Here is a 27923-nt window from a genome sequence, read left to right on the forward strand (position 1 = left end):
GCTGGACTGAACATCATTCCAGAAACGCATGTCGGACCGTACATTGCAAATGCCGAACTGACCCATTCCAGTAAGTAAATTGCCGGAGCACTACTTCAAATCGTCGAACTACCCACATTACAGTAAACATATCGCCGGACCGCATACATACACTGCCGGACAACTGCATCAAAACCCCGGAGTGATTTTATTATAGTATGCAAAACGCCGAACCGCACCCACAGAATACTGGACTGCCTATGAAAACGTTGGATCGACGGTCACAAAATGCCGGACTGCCTACGCAAACGCCCTTTTTAACGTAGAAGTTAAAAGGGGGGGTACTTTTGTCTTTATTTCTATTTTTTTTAGGTTGGGGGGTATTAGTCAAAAAAGATGGTTTTTGAGAAAAAGAAGTGAGGAAAGTTTAAGGTGGGGGTAGAATGTCTAGAAAGTATATTTTACGGGAGTTTTCAGCAATTTTCCCGTTTATTTATCCGAACCTCTAACCTAACTTGGGAAGCTATTAAAGTATGCCGCGTGTGCACAAGCCTCATTCATACTTTATATGTAAAAAATTAAAGGACCCGGTTTCTATGTGGGCAAGCTCGCATATGTAGAAATGTGGGCCTCTTATATAATCTCTAACATGGAGATCACAAATATGAAAAAATAAATAAATTTCAAAAACTAAAAATAATAATTCTAGTAAGAAAATATTTGGATCGTTAGCTTTCATTGTGTTTAGATGAAATACCTACTTGCATCCATCCATAAGATGAACGAAAAAGTTTATATAAGGTTGCAACCTTAAAATGTAGAATTAAGGATCTACCTCAAAAATCCATCGGAAAAGGTTATTTTCATGTTAAAAAACCATCTAATTGATCATCTTGACATCGAGATGTATGAATATGAAAAAAAAAAAAGATTTTACATCCTAGAAATAGTGCATCTTGCAACACATTATCTAGACTGTCCATTTTCAAGATTTTCATATATTAATAGATCTAGTTGATTATAACCATTTTTGGAGTTTAAAATTTTATAATTAGAGAAAATAGAATTTCTGATAATCCAAATAATTTTTTACACCAAAATTATATGTTATGATGAAGTTTACAGGTGCTCATTAAATGGATTGTTTAAGGTTGCAACTTTATAGAAACGACACCTTAAGATGAATGCTTTCCACTTTTTGGACCGCATATGTAGAAATGTGGTCCAGCCCGCATGAAATAATTTTCTAAAATTTAAAATGAAAATTTTTATATAAAGTTACAATTTTATTTGTAGAAATAAAGTGATATTAATTTGTATCGCTCATTTTATTTAGACAGTGTAGATTTGACACTATTTTAAAAGATGTATCATGTATTAATATTGTTTTAAAAAATGTGTCAAATTTACACAATCCAAATAAAATATACCTCAACCGTATTTCTATAAAAGATAAAGTTGCTATAAGGCTTAGGCTTTACAAAAATGAAAGAAAGTCTAACCTCAAGTCCTCATTCAGAAAGCATTTTGGCAAAGGAAGTCTCTATGATGTTCTAAAATCAATTTCTACAATTGAAACTAAAAAAATGGTACAGATCTTAAGAGTCTATAAATACTTATTTTAAGATGTAATAGACCGTCTAGATAATTTGTTACAAAAATACGCGAGCCTAATTTTTTTTTTGTTTTTTCTTTTCAAAATTACAATGTTCAAGCCAAGCCGAGGTTACGGATATAAAGCATTTCCAATCCTTAATTGTAATTTTAGACGAGTTATAAAGCGAAGTTTTACTTATTTTGAACTATAAAACCATTTTTATTATGTAAATAAAGTTGCCAGACATAAAAGCCGCAGAGCCTTGCGCAAAGGGCTAAAGGAAAGTGCTTTATATATGAAAAATTGATATAAGAATCTCTGAGTCTTGAGCAAGGGGCTAAAGGACAGTTGAAACTCTGCTTCTCTCCAGCTTCGATCTCCTTCCCGTCAAATACTATGGATGTAATAACTCAACCATATCTAGTTTTCAGTTTTTCTTTTCTTTTTTTGTCATTGTTTTATCATGGTTTTGTTCTTCTGTTTTGTTCTTCAGTCTCTTGCTTCTGATCCTGTAAACCAGTGCACGGCGACGAGCTTTGAGATGGACTCACAGAGGACACAGTAAGTTCTCTCTTTTTTCTTTCAGGTTTTTTCTCATAAAAGCCTAATTTCTTTTTACCTATAGACGATTATGTATAAGTTCTCCGGTTTGTTGGTATCTTTGTTCCTTGCTTTTTATTTTCTTCGCAAATATGGAACCCTTATTTACAGTAGTCGGACTCTGTTAATTTAGATTAGATTGGGTTGATTTCGTCTGCCCCTTCGAAATTAACAATTTGTGTGGAAGTTTGTTGAAAAAGACTGCGTGCTCTTTCTAAGATGTTGGTGAATTTCTAGAGTTTACTCCTTTATTCAGTCATGTGATCGGTTGAAATTGGGAAATTTATGCAGACAACGGCACATTATGCATGTTTTTCCCATGGATAAATATGTGAATGATCTGTGGTTCCTTTTCTCTTTTAATTTTATTGTTCGAATCTTTTATTGAATGGTGGTGTTCAATGCAGGTATCCATATGTTACTGGGACCTCTGTGATAGGTGTAAAGTATGAGGATGGGATTCTTATGGCTGCTGATACGGGAGGTCAGTTTCCAAATTTTTTCTAATTTTATGAATTGCATAGGATTGGGTAACATAATATTAGATTTCAATTGAAGGTTATGTTTCTAAAGGTAAAAAAGGTGACACTGATTTGATTTTATATTTAAAATTGAGTTACGTCTGCATCCAAAACAACCTCCTGACATTGCAGCAGAATCATGGGCATAGGTTATTTGTTTTCCATGTAGTGAGTCACTTTAGACTAATAAATTCACTAAATAACAAATTCAAGGTGCTTTCCCATACTGAATGATACATAATGTGTAGCCTTCTTTGAAAGTTACTGTCTCGTGGGAGTCGATTACCTAGCTTTGTTTTTTGGACCTGATAAAAAAAAAATTCATTTTTTATTCTATCTTTTTATTTTTTTATTGATGGAGTTAACTGATTTTTTACTCTCTCTTAATACATGAAAGAGAATCAAGATGGGGTTACTGATGCATGTTTTCTTTGGAAAAATTCTAAATAGGATTCGTTCAAGAAACAATGTTTTCTATGTGGATTAAGGCCACTCTTGTTTCAGAAGAATCTAGCTTTTAAGGAGAAGAGATTTGGTTACCAATCCAATAAGCTGTATAGATAACTTACTTTCATTATTCTAGTGTTCCTTTGAAGGTTAGTGGTGGGATGAAGAGATGTAGGTATTTAATCCATAGACTCGGGGAAAAATTTCTGGCACAAGTAAAACCTTATTCAGATCTGTACAATTTTGATGTGATTGTCTGATTGAGGAATAAATTTTTTCACGGTCATCCCTTAGATTGCCACAGTCCGGAAATGAGGTTCCGAATTAAATGTGATTCTTTACATGCTCCTCCTGCTAACGAGTTAACCTCAGAGTTCGCCTTTCTAAAAACATGGTGAAAAGAGATAGGACAGTTTAAAGTTGAGTTGAAAAATCCTGACTCTTTGAGCCTCCATGGGTCATCACACGTGGTCCTGACACCTGACTAGCCTAATACTGTTATAAACAAATCACCTTCCATCATGAGGGGGTAACACAAATATTTTGTTTTCCCTTGGAAGGTATAATGCAAATTTGGTATTGTGTCTCAATGACCACTGAGTAATGCTCAAGAGTCTGTTCTTTGATGAAATGTAAAACCCACTAGTCCATAATAGGCATAGATGTTTGTAAGGAAATATTCCGTCCTAGTTAGCCTCGAGAACCCTCTATTTTCTTGAGCCCCTTTATCTCATTTGTCTCCTTCATTCATTACTTATACTCAATAGACTATGTGAGACATTGTGAGAAGAGAGGTCCTACAATGCTCATACTTGGAGAAGGTTCTCTCATGCTTTTTACTAGAGACCTCAATTTTTGGGTCTACTAGGATGCACTATAATGATGTCTTGAGATGAGGCCATCTAAGAAGTTCATGTTTTTGAAGTTACTTTATGGTGGGAAAAGTTGCGGTTTTGCAGTCCAATACCACTGTAAAACCACCACATCTTGTATAGACGATCTTAGTCCACTAACACAGCGAGCTAAGGATTATTCTTCCCCTTCAACCACATCACTACAAGCTATCGACTCATAAATTTATTGGTATACTCCTCTACACCATTTTCTCCTTGATGAAGATTAGTCATCTTGTGCTAGAGGGATTGCAAATAATTTTCAAGTAGGTCTTTTTCGTTTAATTTATTTTTTATCTTCTTCCATGTATTAATTTTGGGCTTTCCCATCCACTCTCTTCTAGCCCTAAGTTGTTCCCACCATGCCAAGGCTCCTTTCTTGGCAATAATTTTTACCCTTTTATATTTAATTTTCTCCTTATAATAAAAAACCCGTTCTACTGTATTTAACCATTCTATAAACTCCTCGAGTTGAGGCTTATCGTCAAAATCAGGTATATCTACCTTCAAATCAACATCCCTAGAGTGATGCACCCCACGTTTAGGTCTCCAGTTGCTATCCTTATCACTCGACTTCACACGTGGAGCGTGATGGTGAAAAGGATGGCATTCGAGATCCTCTTGGGCTGAAAGATCACTGTCTTGCCCATTATTGAGGGTTGCAAATTGTTGTGTCTGTAATTGAATTTGTCTTTCAAGTTCCTCAATTCTCTTATTTCTAGGATCACAGAGCGGGTCCACGAAAATGCCCCTTCTCTGACCGCTTCTCGCTGCCATGGGTTTACCGAAATCACAAACCCTAGGCAATTAATCAATAAAAACTGTTGAAATCAACAAGATCTAAGTTGTTTTGGCAAAACTTTAGACAAAATCAGCAAACCCTATACCCCACTATAATTTCCTCTCTTTTTTGTTGACCTAGGGCGTAAAAAACAGTAGTGCTGCAGTAAATTCGTATGTGCTAGAGTAAATTATGTACTTGCTATAGTAACTTCCGTGTAGATCACGGGCTCTAATACCACTTGATGTAGGAGAACTTGAATAAACATAAAAAAATCAGCAATAAGCACCTTGTCAATAGCAATTTTGGATAAACCCTACGGCTTTCTCCCACCTAGGGCTCAAGCTTGAGGCTTCTTTTACAAGATAAAGTCTTTCTTTTCTTAAAGAGGAATACATGATGACTCGCCAGCCCATCTATGCCCTTATTTATATTAAAAATTATTGTTTTGGACAATATTTGTCCATATAATTAACTTTTGACCAAAAGGTCCTAACTAAAGTATAACTTAAAACTAAACTCCCTAATTTTAATTAAAATATCGAAAAAGTCCCTAACTGGTCCAGAAATGAAATAAATAAATAAAAACATCTGAAATAGTCTAAAAAAAAACTAAAAAAACACCCAAACTATTTTTTGCTCTTCTTGGAAGCCCTTTTAGGGTTTTCATCTTCCAAATATGAGCGCAAATTAGGAGGAATATGTCTCTCTCATAGAAGATACTCGTGGCTACTTCTTGTGTTCTGATCTCCATCAAATGCTCTAGAATATGAAAGTTTTAAAATTAGTCAGACTAAAACATATATAGAATGCAAATTTAATAATAATAGGAGTAGAGATGATGAAGTAGTTAAGATTAATGGTCATGAAATATGAAAAAGAGCACAAGAGCCCACTTTTGATATCTTGGGTCGATAATCCAGGAGAATGGGGAGAGTGAGGAAGATGTCGCACATAAAATTAAAGTTGGGTGGGTAAAGTAGAGATGTAAAACCGGAATTTTATATGATCGCTGCATGCCAATGAAGCTGAAGGGTAAGTTCTATAAGATAGTTGTGAGACTAGCTTTGTTCTATGGGATGGAGTGTTGGGCGGTTAAAAAACCTTATACTTGTAAAATGAGTGTAGCGGAGATGAGGATGTTGAGATGGATAAGTTGCAAGACAAGAAGAGATAGAATTCGAAAGGGCACCAATAGCCGTTAAGATGAGAGAGAGTAGCTCTAGGTGGGCTGGCCATGTGTGGCGTAGACCCAGTATAAAACCTGTTAGGAGATGTGAGTTAGTTCAAGTGGAAGGCTGATATGGTGATCAGAGCACAACAATAGTCAAAGTATCGTCTTTGGGAGCGACAAATTCTTCCTAATTTTTGCTCATATTTGGAAGATGAAAACTCTAAGAGGGCTTCCAAAAAGAACAAGGAGAGTAGGAAATAGTTTGATTTTTTTTTTAAGATTTTGAGGCTATTTCAAATGTTTTTTTTTTTTTTTTTTATTGTTAAACCAGTTAGGGATTTTTTAGATATTTTATTGAAAGTTTGGGAGTTTAGTTTCAAGTTATACTTAAGTTAGGACCTTTTGGTCAAAAGTTAATTGTATAGACAAATGTTGTCCAAAACAATAATTTTCCAATATAAATAAGGGTGTGGATGGGCTGGAGAGGCATTCACATATTCCTCTTCTAAAAAAAGAGAAGACTTTGTCTTGAGAAAAAAAGCCTAAGGTTTGAGCTGTAGGCGTGAGAAACCTAGGGGTTTCTCCAAAATTACTTTTGTCAAGGTGCTTTCTTGCTGATTTTTTATGTTTCTTCAAGTTTTCTACATCAAATTGGTATCAGAGTCTACGATCTACACGGAAGGTACTGTAGCAGTGCATGAAGTACTGTAGCAGTGTACGGAAGTTACTGTAGCAAGATTTTTTGTGCCCTAGGTCAACAACAAAGAGGGGAAGTTATAGTGGGATCTATGGTTTGCTGATTTTGGCCAAACTTTTACCAAAAACAACCTAGATCTTGTTTATTTCAGCAGTTTTGTTGACTAATTGCCCAGGGTTTCCGATTTCAGCAAGCCCATGACAGCAAGAAGGGCCATAGAAGGGGGATTTTCGTGGACCCGCTCTGTGATCCCAAAGATGAGAGAATTGAGGAACTTGAAATATAAGTTCAAAAGTTGACACAACAATTTGTAAGCCTCAATAATGGGCAAGGCGCTGATCTTTCAGGCCAAGAGGATCTCGAATATAACTCTTTTCACAATCGCGCTCCATGTGTGTAGTTGAGTGATGAGGATAGCGACCGGAGACCTAGACATGGGGGGCATCACTCTAGGGACGTTGATTTGAAGATGGATATACCTGATTTGTCTGTAACCTCAACCCATGAACTTAATAGATTGGTTATATACAACATACAGGGTTTTTTTATTATAAGGAGGTACCTGAAAATAAAAGGGTTAAAATTATTATATAAAATTAAAACAGGGTGCCTCGACATGGTGGGAACAACTTAGGACTGAAAGAGAGAGGATGGAAAAGCCCAAAATTATTATATGAGAGAGGAATAAGAAATTAAAAGAAAAGTATATGCCTGAAAATTATTTGAAGTCCCTCTATCACAAGATAAATAATCTTCATCAAGGAGAAACGAGTGTAGTGGAGTATATCAATGAATTTTATGAGTTGATGGTTCGTAATGATGTGGTTGAAATGGAAGAACAGTCTCTAGCTCGCAATGTTGGTGCGCTAAGATCGTCTATACAAGATGTGGTGGTTTTATAGTGGTATTGGACCTTAGATGAGGCTTACAGCCTTGCAGTTAAGGATGAAACAAAGCTGAGGCATCAATCATCAAGGTGGGCTGTAGGCCATCTCAAGTGGCCATGGAAGTGAATTTAAGGGAAAAGGTGGAAATTTTGTGGCTGGATAGTCCTCACAGTCTGCTGGTCCATCCAATTTGCAGGAAACTGCTGGTGTTGGGGCTGGTTTTAGTCGCCCAAACAGTAGCACCATAAAATGTTTTAAGTGTTCAGGGATTAGTCATGTCTCTTCTCAGTGCCCAAATAGAAAATTTGTGGCACTTGCTAAGGAGGTTTTCGAGAAGGACAGCAAACTATCTTTTGATGGGGACCTTGTTTATGATGAAGAGCCTAAGGGAGAAGAGCTTGAAGTAATCTTTAGTGGCCATGGGAAGGCTTTGGTGACCTGGCGCAGCATGGTGACCCCCAAGGTAGTAGATGAGGTAGATTGGTTGCGCATTGATATTTTCCACACTTGATGTACGGCCTACGGGAAAGTTTGTAATCTTATCATTGATGGGGGGCAGCTGTGAAAATATTGTTTCTCAGGAGATGGTAGACAAGATGATGTTGGAGAATTAGGTAACAGTTTCTAAGCGCTGTCTAATTTCTTTTTCTATTGAAAATCATTATAAAGATGAGGTGTGGGGCGATGTTGTGCCTATGGATGTTTCATTTATTTTTGGGTAGACCATGGCAGTATGATAGACGTACCATATGATGGATTTAAAAACACTTATTCCTTTGTCAAAGATGGGATAAAAGTGGTTTTATGTCCATTTATGAAGGAAAATGCATCCAAATCAGATCAAAGGTGTACTAGCCTTCTTTCTTTGGTAGAGTTTATGGAGGGATTGGAGGAGTCAAGGATGTTGTTTGCAGTGGTCCAAGTGGAGGAGCTGCATATGAGTTCAGTTCCATCACAGTTAGAGCCCTTAATGAGGGACTATAGTGATGTCAATCTGGATAAGCTACTAGAGGCGTTACCACCCATGAGAGACATCCAACATCACATAGACCTCGTTCTTGGGTCTAGCCTATCGAACAAGGCTGCGTATAGAATGAGCCTAAAGGAGCATGATGAGTTGCAGAGACAAAGACCGGTCACAGAGCTTCTACAGAAGGGGTTCATACGAGTGAGCATGAGCCCTTGCGCTGTCCTAGCCCTATTGATGCCTAAAAAGCATGGGACTTGGCACATGTGTGTGGATAATAGGCCATTAATAAGATCACAATCAAGGACCCCTTCCCAATTCTTTGCCTAGATGATATGTTAAATACATTGGCTGGTGCTATTGTGTTTTCGAAGATAGATTTGAGGAGTAGGTACCATCAGATCCGTATTTGACCTGGAGATGAGTGAAAGACTGCATTCAAAACATGAGAGGGCCTTTATGAGGTTGGTGATCCCATTTGGTGTCTCCAATGCATCTAGTACGTTTATGAGGATAATGAATCAAGTGTTCCAGCCATTTATTGGGAAAATCGTGGTGGTATACTTTGATGATATTCTTGTGTGTAACATTGGTGAGCAGGCACATATGGAGCACTTATGGTTGTTGTTTGACTTGCTATGGGAACAACTGTAGTATTTGAATCTTAAAAAGTGTGAATTCATGACAGATAGCCTCATCTTTCTTGGTTATGTTGTTTCAGCTGAGGGAATTAAGGTTAATCCAAGGTAGCAATTATCAAGGATGGACCTATTCCTACAACTACAGTGCATGACGTTCGCAGTTTTCATGGGTTGGCTACTTTCTATAGGACGTTTATTAGAGGCTTTATTTCGATCATAGAACCTATCATAGATTGTTTGAAGAAGGGGGGATTTGTACAGTTTGATGAAGCTAAGAAAAGTTTTCAGTTGGTGAAGCAAAAGATGATTGTGGCACCCGTGTTGGCTCTTTCAGTCTTTGGAAAAGTCTTCGAGTTGGATTGTGATGCTTCGCATGTTGGAATTGGTGCAATGTTGAGCTAAGAAGGTCGCCTTATCATCTTCTTTAGTGAAGTTGAATGACACCTGCCAACGGTTTTCTACTTATTATGTGGAGTTTTATGTTATTATTCAAGCGTTAAGGCATTGGCAGCATTACTTGATTCAGTGGGAAGTTATTTTGTTCTCAGATCATGAAGCATTGAAGTATATTAATGGGCAACATAAACTAAATCAACGACATACTCGATGGGTAACCTATATGCAAGGGTTCATTTTTTGTTATTCGGCATAAAGCAATCAAAATAGAGTGGCAGATGCTTTGAATAGAAGGTCGACTCTAGTAACTACCATGACGACTGTTATTATTGGGGTTCGAGTTTAAGAAGAATCTTTATGTACATGATGATGAGGACTTCAGAGCTATATGGGACCAGTGTTGCAATGGAGTCATCAAGGATTTTCTTATTAAAAATGGATTTCTCTTCAGAGGAAATCGTCTTTGTGTTCCTACAGATTCCCTTAGAGAAACCCTAATAACAGAGCTTCATGGGGAGGTCTTGGTAGATATTTTGGTCGAGACAAAACTATAGTATTGGTGGAGTCTGTTCCTGCAGGCTCCCTTAGCGAAGCCTTAATAGCAATTCTTCATGAGGGAGGTCTCCATGGACATTTTGGTCGAGATACAATCATAGTATTGGTGGAGTTTAAGCACTATTGGCCAAAATTGAAGAGAGATGTTTGTGCGGTTTGTTGAGATGTGTTGTATGTGCCAACTGCCTAAGGGGCAACGACAGAATACTGAGCTTTATTCTCCACTTCCTATTCCTCATGCACCTTAAGAGGATGATAGTATGGATTTCGTGCTAGGACTTCCACGGACTCAAGGAGGTATGGATTCTATATTCGTGGTGGTGGAAAGATTCTCAAAGATGACTTTTTATACCTTGCAAGAATACTCTAGATGCCACACATGTTGCTAACTTGTACTTCAAAGAGGTGGTGAGGTTGCATGGTGTTCCAAAGACAATAACTTCAGATCGGGATACGGAGTTTCTCTTGCCATTTTTGGGGAACTTCGTAGAAGATGGGCACTCGGTTACAGTTTAGTAGTGCTTATCATCCGCAAACAGATGACCAGACTGAAGTGGTAAACCGTACTCGGCAATCTTTTTTAGAAGTATTGTGAGGAAAAAGAAGAAACAATGGGACCTAGCACGGCCTCAAGCTGAGTTTGCAATAGATCTACTGTTAAGAGTCCATTCGAGGTGGTATATGGGAAAAATCCTACTCACTCACTTATCTTGGTTCTTGTCCAGGCCAACGGGGAGGGTCATGCTATTGTTGAGGACTTAGTTGAACAAATGAAAGGAGTTCATGGACAAGTGCATGCTAGTCTAGAAGCCAATACAACTAAATACAAGAAAGTAGCGGACAAGCATCGTTGTTTCAAGGAGTTTAATGTGGGAGACTGCGTAATGGTGTATCTCAGGAAGGAATGGCATCCAGTGGGAAATACAGTACGCTGAATGATTGTAAGGCAAGACCATTCAAGATTTTGAAGAAGATGGGCAGCAATGCTTACAAGGTCGCTTTGCCTTCACATATGGAGACTTGGAAGATCTTCAACATTGTTGATATGTCCAAGTATCGTGGTCTAGAGGTGCATGAAGATGAAGATGTGAACTCAAGTGCAAGTTCTCAACTAGAGGAGAATGATGATGGTGATCAGAGGACAACAAGTAGTCACAAGTATCTTCTTTGGGAGTGACAGATTCCTCCTAATTATCGCTCATATTTGGAGGATGAAAACCCTAAGAGGGCTTCCGAGAAGGACAAGAAGAGCAATAAATAGTTCGAACATTTTTTTTTAGTTTTTGAGGCTATTTCAGATTTATTTATTTATTTTATTGCTGGACTAGTTAGGGACTTTTTAGATAGGGAATTTAGTTTCAAGTTATATTTAAGTTACGACCTTTTGGTCAAAAGTTAATTATATGAACAAATGTCCAAAACAATAATTTTCCGATATAAATATGGGTGTGAATGGGCTAGAGAGGCAGTCACGTATTCCTCTTTTAAGAAAGAAAAGTCTTTACCTTGGGAAGAGAAGCCTAAGGCTTGAGCCTTAGGTGGGAGAAAGCCTTAGGGTTTCTCCAATATTGCTTGTGCTATGGTGCTTTATTGCTGATTTTCTATGTTTATTCAAATTCTCTACATAAAAAGCTTAAAAGGGCAAGGGATAGGCCAAAAAGGATATGGCTGGAAGCGGTGAGAAAAGATACGAGGACTTGTGGCCTCATTGAGGCTATGACAGAGCAAAATGGCGGACCAAGATTCATGTGGCCGACCCCAACTAGTTGGGAAAAGGCTTTGATAATGATGACGATGAGGATGATAAAAATTAGGATTTGAAATATTTGAAATTTTGATTAATACTGCTCTAAAATTTTCAAGTTTTCGGATCTCCTAGATTCCAACTCAAAACCTAAAATTGCTTGGGGGTTTTAATTGGGGGTTGTTTGAGGAAGCTTTGACGAGGATTGGGGGCGTCAATTAGCACCAAGCTTGAAGATTAGGGATCATCCTTAAAATTTCTGATAAAGTTCTTTTTTAATTTAAATCCATAATTTTTTTTCCTATTTTCACATATTTTAAGATTTTTCTGATTGTTTTTAATCCACTAACATCAAATTTCTTTATATTTTATGTTTTATATACTTCTTTTACTTTGTAAGACTTATGGAATTTATTTTTTATTTTTTTAGGGATTTGTGGAATTCCCACCCCACCCTCTCCCCCCTCTTTTTTGTGCTTTTTTGTGGTCTCAGGCTGGTTTCAGACCAGTCAACTCGGACTCGCCCGAGTCACTTGGCTCCGCAATGGCCCAAGTACCTTGCCTGAGCCGTGTTTTAGAACATCCATCAAAGAGAATCAAGATGTTATAGTTTGAGCTGGGGTGTTTGCTTAGCATAAAGAAAGACCTAGAGTTCGCTGTTCTGATATTATGCCATACTCTTCTGGGCTATGGGATATGGTTTAGGGTATACAGATTATCTACCGTACACTTTTAATGATAGATGATTGAGATTAACTGTTGTTCCTCTGATTGTTCCAGTACAGTCAATTTATTTTATCCATCATGAGAATGGATTATAGGTGCCTCCGTGATATAAAATATGTGCCGTATGCTATATTTTCTTTTAAACAGGTTATGATCCATCTTAAGTTGAGCTGATCTCCACCTGCCCTCAGAAGGAAGATAGGACAAAGACCTGAATTTTAGAGTATAAAAGATAATTAAATAGAACATTCTATTAATCAAGGGAATAAAAAAAGGAAGATCACTTAACCAAAGGGAATAAACACCTCTCTTTGTGAAGGTGGCTGAAATTTTGCTTTTCTTTGAGGAATTTGTGATTCAAGCATGAGCAAAAGGATTGCTTGTGAGTGATTCTGGATTCTCTTCATAAATTGGTGAGGAATTGATAATTGACTAAGCCTTTTTTTTCCTGCCGTTTTGTATGCATTTACAGCTTCCTATGGATCTACCTTGCGATACAAAAGTGTGGAGAGAATCAAGCCTGTTGGTAAACACTCTCTTCTAGGTGCAAGTGGAGAAATAAGTGATTTTCAGGAAATCTTACGGTACCTCGATGAGCTCATGTATGTGACTTCCTTCCTAAGCAGAGTTTTGCTTCGTGTGTGTGAAAATCATAATAATAGATTGATGCTTGTAACAAGTGCACTAGTTTTTACTGCTTGATTGACTTCTAGTGGTATTTTTGAGAGGGCGGCAAAAGATGTCAAGTTTGCCTTGTTGGCTGTTCTTTATGGGGGAAATGGCTTTTGTTTAGAGAATATTTACTTTCTCTAATACAGTTAAAAATATTTCAGCTTATACGATAATATGTGGGATGATGGGAACTCCCTGGGACCCAAAGAAGTGCACAGTTATCTCAATCGAGTAATGTACAACAGGCGCAACAAATTCAATCCTTTGTGGAACTCACTTGTCCTTGGTGGAGTAAAGAATGGGAAAAAGTATCTTGGCATGGTATATATCTCTCTCTCTCTCTTCATATACTGGTTACAACTGCTGCGGGAGTTCTTCATTGTCATGCGCTTTTTCAGGTCAGCATGATAGGTGTGCATTTTGAGGACAACCATGTGGCTACTGGATTTGGGAATCATCTCGCTAGGCCAATTCTGCGGGATGAATGGCGTGAAGACATGACCTTTGAGGAGGCTGTGAAGTTGCTTGAGAAGTGTATGCTTGTACTTCTCTATCGTGATCGATCAGCTATCAACAAGTTACAGGTAATAATTTTTGCTGTGTACCACAAGTTACTTCTTGGTGAGTTGACTATCTTTGGAATGACATTTACTGTTGAAGAATCATGGTTCCTGTTGTCCAAAGTCTTAACAATGTTGCTGTGAGTCAGTAATTAAAAGGTAAATTTGACTTATCCGATGGCTTGGCTTTTCAACAATCCTGTGGGTTAAACCCTATACATACCATATTATGATTCCCATGGAAAGAGAAGTGGAGGACATCAGGTTTTATAGGTTTGTTAGTTATTCAGGTGGGTTGTCATTAGTTCTGTGTGGCTGTGTGGCTTGGAGAACGTACTCTAGGCAGAGGTAGTAATGGTGGCCGGTGCCCGAACGTGATGTCTTGAGTTCCATTCTTGCCAAGACCCAAGTTAACATTTCCCCCCCCCCCAAACAAAAAGAAAAAAGAGGTTTTATGAGTGGTTTGTATAAGGTTGTGTGTTATGGCTGATGGATTGGCATGGCACATAAAAAATTTGATGGCGATTTTTTGGGGCTGGAAATTTTAGATGCAGTTGCTCATTGTTCATGGGATAACCTTCAATAGTGACCTCGAATTAAAGGATCCCTTTACATGATTGGAAATATGACATTTCCTTTACGTGGATTGGTCAGACAAGGGTGCCTTTGTGTAATCACAAGTCTGATTTCTCAATAATGGTAATTGACACCCAGAATTTAGAAACACAAGGTTTGGGGGCGTGCTCCATTTGTTTTTCTTGTTTATAGCTTCCCTTCTGCTGTTTGTGTGTGTGTGTGTGATAGTGCACAAGTTGTATGGAAACACAAATATGTGGCCATCTTTGATTTGTCCATGTCCCCATCCAAACTGGGGGCTCAAGAGCTGATATGGTTGCAGGCCATTGGACACAATAAATATACAAAAAATAATATTTGCATTAGAAGTACCTTAAAAAAAGTATTGGGAGTATTGTAGTACATTGTAGTAATAATATAATATGCATTGTTAAAATAATCCATAATTGTAATGCACACATTTATGTCTAACAAATTTTATTATTGATATGTAGTAACCTGTTATGTTATTGTTTTGATATCCGTAACTCAGAATTATTTGAAATTGAGGACAAGTGTATTGAGGACGCCTCTAAAAAATGATGTTATGTTCATGTGTGAGATTTTGCGGGTGTGTTCGCTTTTGGTTTTTGGTTCCACTAAGAATATTAAGTGCAAGTTGGTCAAGGGAAATTGCGGAAGATGAGAACTGTGGTAAGAGGCATCAATTGTAAGCCTGACTGTTCTTGCTTCCATTGTTTCCTTGCAATGTATTATCTGAAGAAAATTAAAGCAGAAAACAGTTTGGATTGGCCACTTCCAAATCAGTATGAAACAAACCTAAATCTGTTTGTGTATATTCTCAGAATAGTAATATGTATCTATCATCCACAACAAGGCTTTGTATGTAATTTAAAGGACTCGTTTCTACCCATGCAGATTGCTAAAATCACAGAGGAGGGCGTGACCATCATGCCTCCTTATGCCTTGAAGACATTCTGGGGCTTCTCTGCTTTCGAGAATCCAACCAAAGGGGCCGAAGGATCGTGGTAGCTCCTAGTAAGGGAAAGTGTGCGTTCCTTGCAAGTCTTACAATTTCTCTCTTCATTTAGATATATTCTAGTTGGAGATTAAAACTGAAGGCCCTACCTGGATTTCACTTGAAATATTTTCTCAAATTTCCTTCCTCATATATGGTGTTGCCTATTGCTTCGATGTTTTCATTTTTGCACTTCTTACAAGGTCGTCTCTGATGTGGTGAATTAATGCCAATCTCATTGCCACAGAAAGTGTCATACAAATACATTCATAGGGAGGGTTACCTACCTGTGTTACTGGATCTCTAGACTTAAGATTTTGATGCTTTTGGATGAGAGATATTTTAGCTTCAGAAAAAATTGCACAATCGTCTTAAATTTAGTGTGCATTTGCATTTGAGCAAGATTGAGATCATTTGCTTTATGCTTTCTTTGAGCTTCCCATTGATTGCGAGGAAAAGAAAAGGGAAAAATACAATGTATCCGTCATTAAGGTTATAGAGAGGGCATTGCTCTCGAGGAAGATATAATTTATCTGCCATTAAGGTTATAAAACGGGGGTGTTGCTGTGGAGGAAGATATAATGTATCTGCCATTAAGGTTATAAAATGGGGATTGCTCCGTGCAGCTCTTGTTAGGCCCATCTTTTGTTTATTGTTTTAGTGTTGGATCCAGAACATGGGTAGGAATAACGAAGAAAATGTGGCAGAATGTCCGCATGGGCGTTTATGGCAACATGTGTACAAGTAAAAGCTATAAAAGTAGGTAGTGTGTGCTATGTGAGCATTTAGCTTCGGTATAAGGAGGAAGTCCATCAAACTTGGTTGATAGCACGATGTAAGGTAAATATTTTATTGGGCACTTTTTCATAAAATTGTTGGTTTTTAGCCATTTTTAAACGGGTGTGGTTTGCATAGAGCCGAGGCTTTAAACAATCGTATTAAACTGCACCTTCAAATAGCGTTTAGATATGTAGTTTCAATACTACGAATTTTTGTGATAGCTCTAAATTATATTTTCATCTCTAATTATAAAATTTCAAGTTTAAAAAATAATGTAGATCGAGCAAATCTATGAAAATTTGAAAATTGACCGACCAAAAATACATTTTAAGATACACTATTTCCAAAATTTCAAAATCTATTTTTTTTTTCATGTCCATGTATCTTGATGTCGAGATGATCAATTTGAGGATATTTGAGTAATAATCATTCTCATGAAATTTTTTAGATATGCTCTAATTTGATTGTTTAGAACCTTTTTCTTTTCAAGTAGGGTGCAGTTTGTACAAGGCTTAGACCCTAAACAATCCATGTACTTTCACATAATGTTGAAATGTTGTTCCAGAATTAAAAATCTTATGATGGCCTGAAAGCTTAATTTCATCTTTAATTGTAAAATTTAAAGATTAAAAAATAAAAAAAGGTAGAACGAACAAATCCATGAACACTTGGAATTCTTGAAAATCGACAGTCTAGATAAATTCATTACAAGATGCACTATTTCCAATATTAGAGCAATTTTTTCTCACGTTTATACATTATGAAATCTAGATGATTGACTGGAGGGTTTTTCAACATCGAAACATCTAGTAAAATTTTGATGCGCTTGAACGTTTAGGGCCTCACTCTAAATCTCTTATATAACCATTTTCCTTTTAAATACTTGCCTAAATGGAGCTCATAATTTACTTTTATTTTTATTTTATTTTTTTGGTTTTTGGGTGAGGTGGGTTTAAAATTCTATAGGGGCTACCAATATGGATTACTTCAAAATAATTTAATAAAATCAATCTCAAAAAACAGGGAAACTGCAGGGGAGATTAATTTATTAAAGAGTTCCAACTTTGTTAAACTTCTATCATGATAAAAAAAAAAGATGGCATGATACTCTAGATCTCGAAATTTGTTGGATCTGCCCTAACAACGGCCCGGTATTTCTAGCTCTCCTCGAATTAGTCGTCTATAACCAAATTGCCTCCATTAGGTTTAGGCAGTAGCGTAAATGGCCCTTAGCTTCAAAACTGACCCTTTCGTTGAAGGGAGCCCCAAATTGTTTTGAACTGCAGCTTCAAAAGTGACCCTATTGTTGAAGGGAGCCCCATATTATTTGAACGGATCTTTCTTTATTCGGTCCAAAGCCATTAAGCCCGTCACAATCCCTCTTTAACAGTAACAACACACCAGTTAACCCAGCACAGCTTGAACAATCCAGTATCACAGGATACCAGATAGATGAAATTGCCCGGGGTGCCCCTTGTGATTGAATGGGTGCTTTCTTGCTTATTCTACCCCAGCAAAGCCTGTGATCTGGCTCTGCCATTTTGGTTTTTAAATCAACCAAAATTTCAGACATTAACTTTGCACAACTTCAATTAGAGTTTCCCTCACATTCTGTGAGAAAATTGTTGGGCAGGCTTTGAGCTGATCCTAGAGGTCCCTGTTTTCCTGACCATGCTAAAGAAAGCGGACACCTAAACATGAATGTTCAGTGTTGCATAAAAAAGATTCTAAACATTTGATTCAAACAATTTTACTCCATAATTGTTCCTATATTGATAAATAACATAATTCACCTTTTAATTAATTATTTTTAACTGCTCAAATGCGTAAAGGCACTAAAAAGTGCATAGGGGTATTCACTTCTGACCAAAATATCAAGCATCCTTTTAGGCTTAATTAACTCTAGAAAAACTAAAGAATGCTCATCAACTTGCCCCCCCCTCTCTCTCTCTCTCTCACACACACACACACACAACAAACCAGCATTTTAACAATGACTGAACAGTTCATCCATGTATACTTGAGAAAAAGAAAAATGTTGCTTCGAGTCTGAGAAGTGTCAACCTGAACATGGATAGCCTCGAGTCTTAATTATCAGATAAACAAAAGAGGAACTGCATGCATGTCATGAACTAGAAGTGCGTAAGTACTGATAAAGAAGAGCTAATCAAAGAATCGTGTATTTCCCTAAAGAAAGGTGCTCAATATCCAGTCTCAAGTACAGCGCAGCCGACATCTCATCACTATATAACAACAAGAATAATGTGAATCCCGTGGAAACAGAAACATAGCAGAAGATGGATCACTGAAACATCAAATACAACGCACACCACACTGCTTTACAAGATAAGTTAGAAAAGAATTGATAGGGACAAAACCAACATGCAGAAAGGAATTCACTCCCAATAGGGTGATAACAGCGGGGCTAGATAAAACTGAAGAAAGGCCAAAAAGAAAGCAAGACTGGAACAAAAGTAAAATAAAATAAAAGATTAAGCACTCAAAAGCCATGCCGCCGCGTAAATTTACAGGAAAATCAGAGAAGGAAAATGACCAAAGCAGAGGGTTAAGATATGGGATGAAACAGGGCTGCTTCTTTGAATGCGCATGCTCTAGAAATTCCACGTCCATAACATGTAGTGTTGTTCATAGTGGAATCAAAGCAAACAACTCAAAAAAGCACCCCAACCCACTTTGGAGAGAGGGAGAGATTAGCTATACACGGTCACGGGCAGGGCGGCCAATAAGTCTGCATTGTTCCGGAAGTAATGAAACAACCACCTGACCACCAACCATATGAAGCTCGCCATCGATACCACACCCACCATGGGTGTTCTTGCATGGTATGAGCTTCACCGACTTAACCTGCAACATAATTTAAAGTTCATCCACATCAAATGATCTCAGAATTATATGAAACTGAATTAGTACTTCTGAATTTTGACTAATTTCATGGTGAAGGGGTGACTTAAGTTGCTCAGATTGCTAAGATAAAATGAATATTGGTAGCAGGGCTACAACTTGGCAGTACTAACAAATCCAAGATGGGACTTTAACATAAATTATATTACGTTCATAACATAAATTGAATAAATTATGCCTTACAGTACAAGGTTCTATCATTATTTTCTGAAGGTTACTAGCATTCATTAATTATATGTAATCATGAGAAAATTGTGTAGTCTTGACTGTACACATACACCATAACCTCTAAATATGTAAGTATGTGATACTGTTGCGACCACAACAGCACAAGCAGTCGATCCTTCCTGGTGAAAGAATTAGCTAATTGGTCAGATTGCAGCTCCCATTCAGGGGGATAGAGCGTAAATTCATTATGACGCGAAAGCGTTCAGGACTTTTTGCATTGCAGGTGCTTGTGAAACCCAAAAATGACTAACATTTATCTGTATGTTAAGGTTAACATTCTAAAAAAAAAACATTTATCTGTATGGCCTGTAAATGCACCCCGAAATCTTGCCGGGCCAGAATTGCCAGCAGAACTTCAATCGAAGTTCAATTTCATAGTCCCATGATTGGGTGATCCAATTGGAGGAATGAGACCTAGGGTTGTGTTTTAGTAATAGCCACAATCTTCCAGTTATATTGCCAAAAGGCCCCAAAATTCTTTCCTCGCACCCGCCAAATTCCTGACGTTGGCCTTGGTGATAACAATCAAGGCATCCACTGCTAAATACCAATCCTCAATTGTTCGTCAATTATCCTCCAGCCAAACCCCCGCCATAATAGCCATTTGCAAAGCAACTTACCTCTTCAGGGGAGGGGCAGATTGAACCATGATTTAAAGAGGCATTCAACTGAGGCTGGGGCCACCCAAGGTAATCAAACAGCCCTAGGAAATGGGTCCGGATCATTCAGGTCTACACATTTTGCTACAAAAGGATGTTGAATGGAGTCTTTGTCACATTAAAAAGACATGCATCCTTCAGTAACATGATACCTTTATGTATGAGGCGGGGCAGGGACAGACTATGGCTTGCTCTCCACCCATCAGTGCACATGTGGGGCAACCCAAGCTTTGTTAAAAGGACTTGACAGCATTTTTCTTGGAAGGATTGGGAGCCCAGATGATGGCATCTTCTCCAATGCTCCATCTGAATGGCTTCATGACAGGATGTTTGGCCTCCTGATCCGTGGCCAAAGGAAATAAAGCCAGAAACCTATTAGCTAAGCATCTATCTCCAACCTGAATGTCCTTCCAAGATCTAATTCTACTCCCACTTCCCACCAAGTAACAGAGGTGCTGATGAATGTCAGCCAAGTTGGTCTTATCCCCTTCCAGAAGCCTGGGCCCAAATATTAAAGATATCTTTTTTTTTAGAATGTTAACATTGTATTACTATAAATAGTTGTTACAAGCTATGCCCCTGAAACGGGGAGACAAACAAACAGGAAAAGCAGGAAAAAACAGACTGCTCCCATCTAGGGTGGAAGCCTAATATTCAAGGTATCATTACAAGAGCTCCCCCAAAACAAATTTAAACCACATTTGCTCATCAGTACCTGCTTCCACAAGTGCTGTTGTTTCTGTGCTTCAGCGGGCGTCCACCATTTGCCCAACAAAGCCCTGCTGTCTTCTCTCAGCTAACGGACTCAAGTGACCCTATTTGATAACTTGGAAAAGCCTGTTCCTTTGCAGACCCCTTCAGATGAGTCCCATAGGAAGTCACACTACAGTCTTTCAATCTTTCCTGTTACATTGGCCAGAATATTGAAGAGTGATAAACTTGAAGATTACTTAGAGCAGCCTTAATCAAGGTGATTCAGCCTCCAAGTGAGATATCTTCAGTTCTATGTGGAGAGGTTGCGCTGAATACTATCAAGGATCTCATTCCATTGCTCTTTTTGGGGGATACGAGCAAAGAGGTATTCTGATGGCAGTCAGTGTCATAATCAATGCATTTATGGGCTACCAAAGCCCCTTCTAAGATTTGCCTCCCATGTACGAAGGCCCCTTGAGATGGGCATATAACTTGAAGTAGCACTTACTGTAGTATTGACTCTTGATACTAAAACCTTGGCGACAATCTTGCAAGTGCTATTGACAAGGCGGAAGGAATGAAAATCAGATACGTCCTCAGCTCCTCTTGACTCTAGGGATGAGGACTAGAAGGAAGAATTCTTGGCTTATTGAATAAATGCTAGGTCATGGAACTTCACAAACAGGTTGAGAATGTTCCCTTTTACCTCCCTGAATATTTGGAATAGGGTCCGTGCAATTCATTTGGGCCAAGGCTCCTCATCCTTGGCTAAGACTGCCTCTTTAAGGCCTATCGAGCAATGAAGCCGATGGTTTTGAAATTTGGTCAAAACACTTTCCAGATGAACAATGGGTGTGTCCAAGATTTGGAGGTGTACAAATTCTTGAAGAAATTCGTGATTGCATTGGAAATCCAACCATATTTTTGGAATGAACTACCATTCACCTCGATAATCATAATCAAGTTGGATCTCCTTCTAGAATAAGCAGTACAGAGAATGAAGTTTTTGAGATCTTTCCCCTTGAGCACCTTAATTCCGGATATGTGGTGCCAGTACACTTCCTCACATTTCAGCAGATTGTGGAAGTTCATTTTGGCCAAAGCATTGCATTGTAACTCAGAGATTGATAGGTTCCTAGTTTTCTCTACATGGTCTAATTCTGCCAACTCCGAAAGAAATCCAGTTTTATTATCCTCTACCCCACCAAAAGATTGGTTAATCCAAACTTTTTCTGGAGAGCCTGAATCCCGTCCAACCTTGGACCTAGAAGGAAGCCCACAATTCCTCAACCAACTTGGCTAATTGCTTATTCTCCTCCATACACTCAATTCAAACCAAAATGGTTTAGGCCCTAATCAAGCACGTTAAGTCTAGAACAGGATGGGAAGATGGTCTGATGTAGGTTTAGGGAGGCAGAGGATATGTCTGATGGATAAGAAGCATCAGGAGACACAAGGAATTAACCAAATTTAGCAAGCGATGGGAAGGCAACATGATTAGAGCAGGTGAACTTCGCATAGTTCAGAGGTAGGGTTCTTGTCTACCTAAGGAAATCGATATATATACAAATTCTTGCCTCCAACTCCACTCCAAAACTTTACGAGGTTTGGCCTATTGAGCCTATACACTAAGGAGAGCCTATTTGGTCCATACACCATGGTGAAACACCACCTAAATCCATCTGAGGTGTTTCTGAAGACAGTAATGACAGAGAAAGTCTCGATCCCACTGTCCTCCATTGGAATTGTATCAGGGTTCAAGAAGACCCCAAATTCTCTAGATGCCCCATCAGCCAAAAGGGCAACCCATTTTACAAGATCACTTCAACCCTTAAAGATGACTAAAAGTTTGAGGTACCCATCTTTGCTTCGAAGAAAGTTAAAACATCCAGCTTCAACTTTGATAGAGCACATCTTTGTGTCCCCCGATCCCCTGATGTCCCAGGCTATAACCTCCACTAGGAAGGAAAGGAGCCTGCCCTGGTAATTGACATGGCAGGTTTGGTGAGGGAATCGGGGCAAACTCGAGGACAGCTAAATCAATGTTGATGTTAAATGTCAAATTTTTGAGCTCCTTCGCTTCCATTCTCAGCCTTCACGTCTTTAGCGCTGCCCTCTTTCCTCGTCTTTGGTGCAATAGCTTTGTAGGCTTCAGTTTCTTTGTCAACCAGATCATCATCATGCAAATCCAAGACTACCCAACATCATATTGACATTGTCTCTTGCGCAAGCAATTCTCTCTCTTCTAAGTAGAATGAGGCACATGAAGCAAAGTCCCATTGATCATCATCCTCCATCGGGGCACCTCAAATCATTCAGTGCTCTCTGATCTACTGGGGAGCAACAACTACATTCATTGGGATCATAATATCTTGTGCAATTTTCTGAAGAAGACTAACTTGCATGTTGGCCCCAATGGTGGGGACATGACTGGGTGGGGTTAAGGGGTGTTAGGTACTCGTATAGGAAGTTCGAAGTTGTGCCAGACTCCCATTCAGAAGCAAACAGGAATGGGGGTCGCAGCAATCCAATTAAGAGATCATGCAATATAGAATTAAAACATCAAAGGAGTAAGCCTGAATCCGGATGGAATCATGGTTCAGTACAATCAATAAAGATACACTTAAGCCTTTCATAATTATGTTAAGCAAAGGAAACTTTCTATATCTGCTTTTTTGATGAGAGAGAGGAGACCAGAATATATTCAGTGGGGAAAGGGTGGAGATAATTTGGTTTTGAGGTCCTCAGGGTGCAAATGTAGGGGCAGCAAATGTTGAACAGAAGAGGGAGGTGTGGGATACGAGGTCACCTGGAGAGAAAGATGGTTAAGGTTGTTCACAGTGAATGTTGGTGGAGGGACCGTGGTATTCTGGAGTTCTATCAGGTGGGATAAACAGGAGAAATGCCAAACAATCCTGTTGAGACCTTTAATGATGGGTAACATGGCTCTATTCTGGCCAACCATATGAGCTATTTGAACAGCCAGGGTAAGTGGTCAATGGTTAGATGTAGGAATAGGATTTTGTCATGTGGCTGGATTTTGAAGATTCCAGGCATGTAAGGGGACATCTTGGGCCATTAAGCACTGATGGCTCAAGTTTTGGTGGTACCACAGAGGCATATGGAGTCCAGGGTTGGATCTCTAACCGCGTGCCCTAAAATTGTGAAGTACCTGGGGTCAAGAGAACTGTCTGTGCATCAAGGCAACATAAACAGCACATGGTTATTTCCCAAAAACTTGCAGGAGACAGTTTCAGATATCTACCAACTTGTAGCAGCCCAGGCAGCCATCCTATTTGAGGGAGTGTCTATGGGGATTGAATCCGCCCACCACTGTAGTCTGCAGAAACTCCAACCTCTCTTGGATTATCTTGTCTCATACTTTGACAGCAGGGAGTCTGCCCAGTTTCTACATATTGTAGAATCTGGACACTTCTCTCTGCAGTTGAGGTGATACCCACTTGGATTCTCTGCTGCGTTTACTCCTAAAACAATGGGCATCATTGCTATTTTATGGGAAGTAGACTGTAATGATAGGATTAAAGGGTTCATGGCTATAGTTGCAATGGAAAATTTGGGGATGGGAGGGCATAGGATTTGGTCATTGTGTACTGTTTAAGATGATGTAGACATGGATAAATGGTAACTGGGCATGGGGGTTTGTGATGCATTGGGCCATTAATGCTGTGGTGCACAGAGATTAAGATAGAAAAATCCCGGATATGGGTCAGGCAGGTCATAGTTTTGGTTATGATTTAGGTTAGGCTGACGGGAGGGGTGATGGTTTGGTTGGTTTTGACACAGCTGTGGTAGTGGTCTTCAAGTGTTATGAAGGCTCACAGTTCTGAATATGACAGGGTCTCTAGATATGATGGTGGGGTCTTCAGTGGGGAAGGCTAAGGATATGCCTATAATTGTTTCTCCATGGCAGAACAACTCACAGACTCTCAGCATGGAGCTGGAAGATTACTTTAAAAGCTGCATACAAGGTTCTATCATACATCTTCAATATATCTTCAATAGTTTTAAATATATCACATCATACATTGTGAAACATATCATGTTATTATACACTCTTCCCTATTTTACGCTTGCATTTTTATATTATAAGACTTTTATTCATTTTTCATCACTACTGGTACATTATTCTATAAATATCTCATCGTATCTGCTACTATATTGATAAAGGATCATATGAAAATAAAAGGACAAGTAGAACAATTTATATAGGCCTTTTCGATTAGAAGTTCCTTGGGAGAAATCTCAATCTGTTTTTATCATGATAAAAAAAAAGGAATTTTCTTTTTCTTAATAGTTTGCAAAAAATGAGTCACTTTCCCTATAAGGTTTGACAGAGAAAAAGAAATTTGGAATTCACATCCCTCTAGAAAACTTGAGGATCATCACGAGAGACCATAGTTTTAAAGATCTTTACCTTGACATATTCCACAAAGGGCAGGGAAAGATGCGTTCCAAATTGCATGCGCAGGAAAAACCTCAACAATCTAAGCCTGCCACTCCCACGTACCAATAACAAGTCCAAAGTGTTGTCATCATGTTCAGCACTTGGCGCAAGCACCTGTGAGCTCAAATTTTGCACAGTTTTACAAGCATGGTTACATACCAAAACCCCAAGAAATCTCCCCTTTTGAGAAACCCATTTCTCCTCAAACTTAGGCACCTCATCCTTCACTCCCATCTCTAAATCCTCCTCAGTTAACTGAAAAGGATTCCCTGCAGACCAATTGGGCTCTGTGTCCCACTTTGGCTCAGCATCCCACTTGGGTTCAGTGTCCCATTTGGGCTCAGTGTCCCATTTTGGTTCAGTATCCCAATTGGGTCCAGGATCCGACACTGTCGATGAGTTATCTTCCTTGTCATTCATTGCTGCATTACCCCAAGAACATCTAGTCTCATTGGCAGTGGTTAAACCTGTCCATACCTTATCAGTTCTTGATTTTGATCTTGTTCTCGGCCAATTGGGGGTTGTGGATAAGGGCAATTGGGGGTGTATAACTTCTTCCGGTTCAGCCACTACATTGCTTTTACCAAAGGATTGACGTTTCGATTTTGGGTCAAGGCCACGAACATAGTCAGAAGGCTCACTGCTTGCAAGAGTGCTACAAGTTACAGTGTCTAAGTCTCCAGACATTCGGCTTGGGGTAAGAATCGAATCAATGCTTGACAAGCTCGAGGCTCTTGGGATACCTCCATCCTTACTTTTCTTGGTGGAGTCAGGGCCTTCATTAGAGTTATCACCACTCCCAGACATCGCCGGATCTCTTCCTTCAAGGTCAGAATCTGGCTTCGAAACAGGAAGATATTCAACCTCGAAACTGTACTTTGGCAAGCATAACAATTTGAGGAATCCTGCAACAAAGTAGCGGAGAGGACCGAAACGTTTCTGGTACTTTTCAGAGAGCTCCAAGACTGCAACAAAACAAAGTATGTCACTGGAACATTGGATAATGGAGCTAATGGTAGCTTAAAAGAAATTTTTTCAATAAGTTGTATAGCAATTTGTACATTCTTATAGTTATAAGCACAGTCAGACAAACATGCATAAATCAGCAGGCATCTGTTGTAGGTCCATCTTTTGTAGAGCTTTAGAATTTTTCCTATTTTCCATTTAGTTTTTATCATAATAATTATAGACAGCTAGGTGTCTAACCAGTAATTTCTGGACTCATTCTAAAAATATGAGCTCTCTGATTTAATTTGTGGACACCATGAGAGTTTCAAAATCAGGAAAATCTCATTGTTGGCATTCAAAGTGTTTCAGAAAGCACTGATTACTGCAGAAGCCAGTCCTCTGGATGGTCTAAATCAAGATCAAAAGTGTGTTCCCTCCAAAATTCGGATGTCACATCTTATACTTTGCATATCTCCAACAAATTATTGAAGTTCCAAACATTGAAGAAAGATATCTCTCTAAATGGTCAATATAGGCGGCAAATGTATCCAGTACAAGTTTGATTCAATTTCGTCCTATCATATTATTGACCAATTATTCACAAACTTACAAACTAAATACTAACTTCCAAAATAGTCATTTTCCAAAGAATAAAAGATGTTATAGTGCATTTAACATCTGCAATCAATCAACATAAATAGGCGATAAGATGAGAGCGAATAGGCTTAGGTGGGCTGGTCATGCGTGGCGCAGACCTAGTGCAACACCTGTTAGGAGGTGCGAGTTAGTTCAAGTGGAATGCTCAAAAAGGGCAAGGGTTGGCCCAAAAGGACATGACTGGAAGTAGTGATAAAAAATATGGAGACTTATAGCTTCACTGAGGGTATGACCCTTAATAGAGCAGAATGGTGGACCAGGATTCATTTACCCGACTCCAATTAGTTGGGACAAAGCTTTGACGATGATGAATTAATCAGCATAAAGCAATGCTTCCTTAAGGAAATCAGTCCACTAGGAGATCTACATCAGTCCAATATTATATCAAGTGAGAGCCCAAATCTGGAACATCCTACTCAATGCATACCTCTCTACATAAGGTGAATAGTTTCTCCGAAATTTACAGCTTTTCAAATAATCTAGGGTGATTAATATTCCTTTGTTTTTTTTTTGTATTGAATAAAAATATTCCTGCACTGTCACGCCAATACTGAAAGGCATATGGTATCGTCATACAAAATTCCTGTTCATCCATATTGAGGTTTTGGAGAGTGAGTGAGCAATATAATAGCAAGTTTCCTACAACTAAAAGGGTGAGTTCCCACTTAGGCCTCAACACAGTTCAAGGTTCCATGTGTCCCTCGACGAACATACATATCAGGCCTTTGTTAGTTGCCAATGAATGACCTAGCACACATGTTGCTGGAATCCCAGCCTGAAAGAACTCAATCTATCTAATGTAATCAGCTCCTTGACAAGTGAAACTGCAACCATCAGTGACACTCAATAACCCGAAACTTGGTATACAGATTCAAAACAAAGAACGCAAGGGATATCCATCAGTTAATGGTAATGAAACGTGACATTCAACTAGTAGGAACCTACAAAAAGAGAAACTTCAAGGTAGGGCATCTATCAGAAACCCTACAAAGTGGGAGTTTTGGGAAACCTTCTAACCCAATTCAATTTCTGTCTATTCCAATATACAGCTTGAGAATTATCAACTTTATTGGAAAGTCATTCTTAATCCTCAAATTATAGGATCTTTTAAAATTATTTTTACGCATTTCTTTTTACCGG

The 27923-nt window shown here is 38.6% G+C and overlaps 2 protein-coding genes across 7 annotated transcripts in view; one reads left to right on the forward strand and one right to left on the reverse strand.

Annotated features, from left to right (window-relative positions):
- Positions 1-1896: 1896 nt before the first annotated feature.
- PBG1 (20S proteasome beta subunit G1) lies at positions 1897-16228 on the forward strand. The gene is made up of 7 exons (XM_006851842.4): positions 1897-1978; positions 2070-2137; positions 2584-2660; positions 13078-13207; positions 13439-13598; positions 13676-13861; positions 15332-16228. Exons 1-7 carry the CDS (start codon positions 1973-1975, stop codon positions 15443-15445), a joined length of 741 nt encoding a protein of 246 aa, XP_006851904.1. The 5' UTR covers positions 1897-1972; the 3' UTR covers positions 15446-16228.
- Positions 16229-18375: 2147 nt separating this feature from the next.
- LCBK1 (long-chain base (LCB) kinase 1) overlaps positions 18376-27923 on the reverse strand; it is a 56470-nt gene continuing 46922 nt past the window's right edge. For all 6 annotated transcript variants that reach the window (XM_088845892.1, XM_020671759.2, XM_020671760.2 and 3 more), the window contains 2 exons: positions 25149-26143; positions 18376-19076 (listed from right to left, as the gene is read on the reverse strand). In XM_088845892.1, coding sequence (XP_088702018.1) covers positions 18927-19076; positions 25149-26143 — 1145 coding nt within the window. In that variant the 3' untranslated portion in view covers positions 18376-18926. The remainder of the gene's footprint in view (positions 19077-25148; positions 26144-27923) is intronic.

The sequence above is a fragment of the Amborella trichopoda genome, chromosome 9 (assembly GCF_054954075.1).
Source record: "Amborella trichopoda isolate Santa Cruz 75 chromosome 9, AtrichopodaSantaCruz75HAP2 v2.0, whole genome shotgun sequence".
Lineage (NCBI taxonomy): Eukaryota > Viridiplantae > Streptophyta > Magnoliopsida > Amborellales > Amborellaceae > Amborella > Amborella trichopoda.

Bases quoted from the DNA above. Each gene is read 5' to 3' on its own strand.
- PBG1 (XM_006851842.4), top strand. The intron at 2,138-2,583 runs GTAAGTTCTCTC...TGTTCAATGCAG, and splicing joins ATGGACTCACAGAGGACACA to GTATCCATATGTTACTGGGA. The intron at 13,208-13,438 runs GTATGTGACTTC...AAAATATTTCAG, and splicing joins CGGTACCTCGATGAGCTCAT to CTTATACGATAATATGTGGG.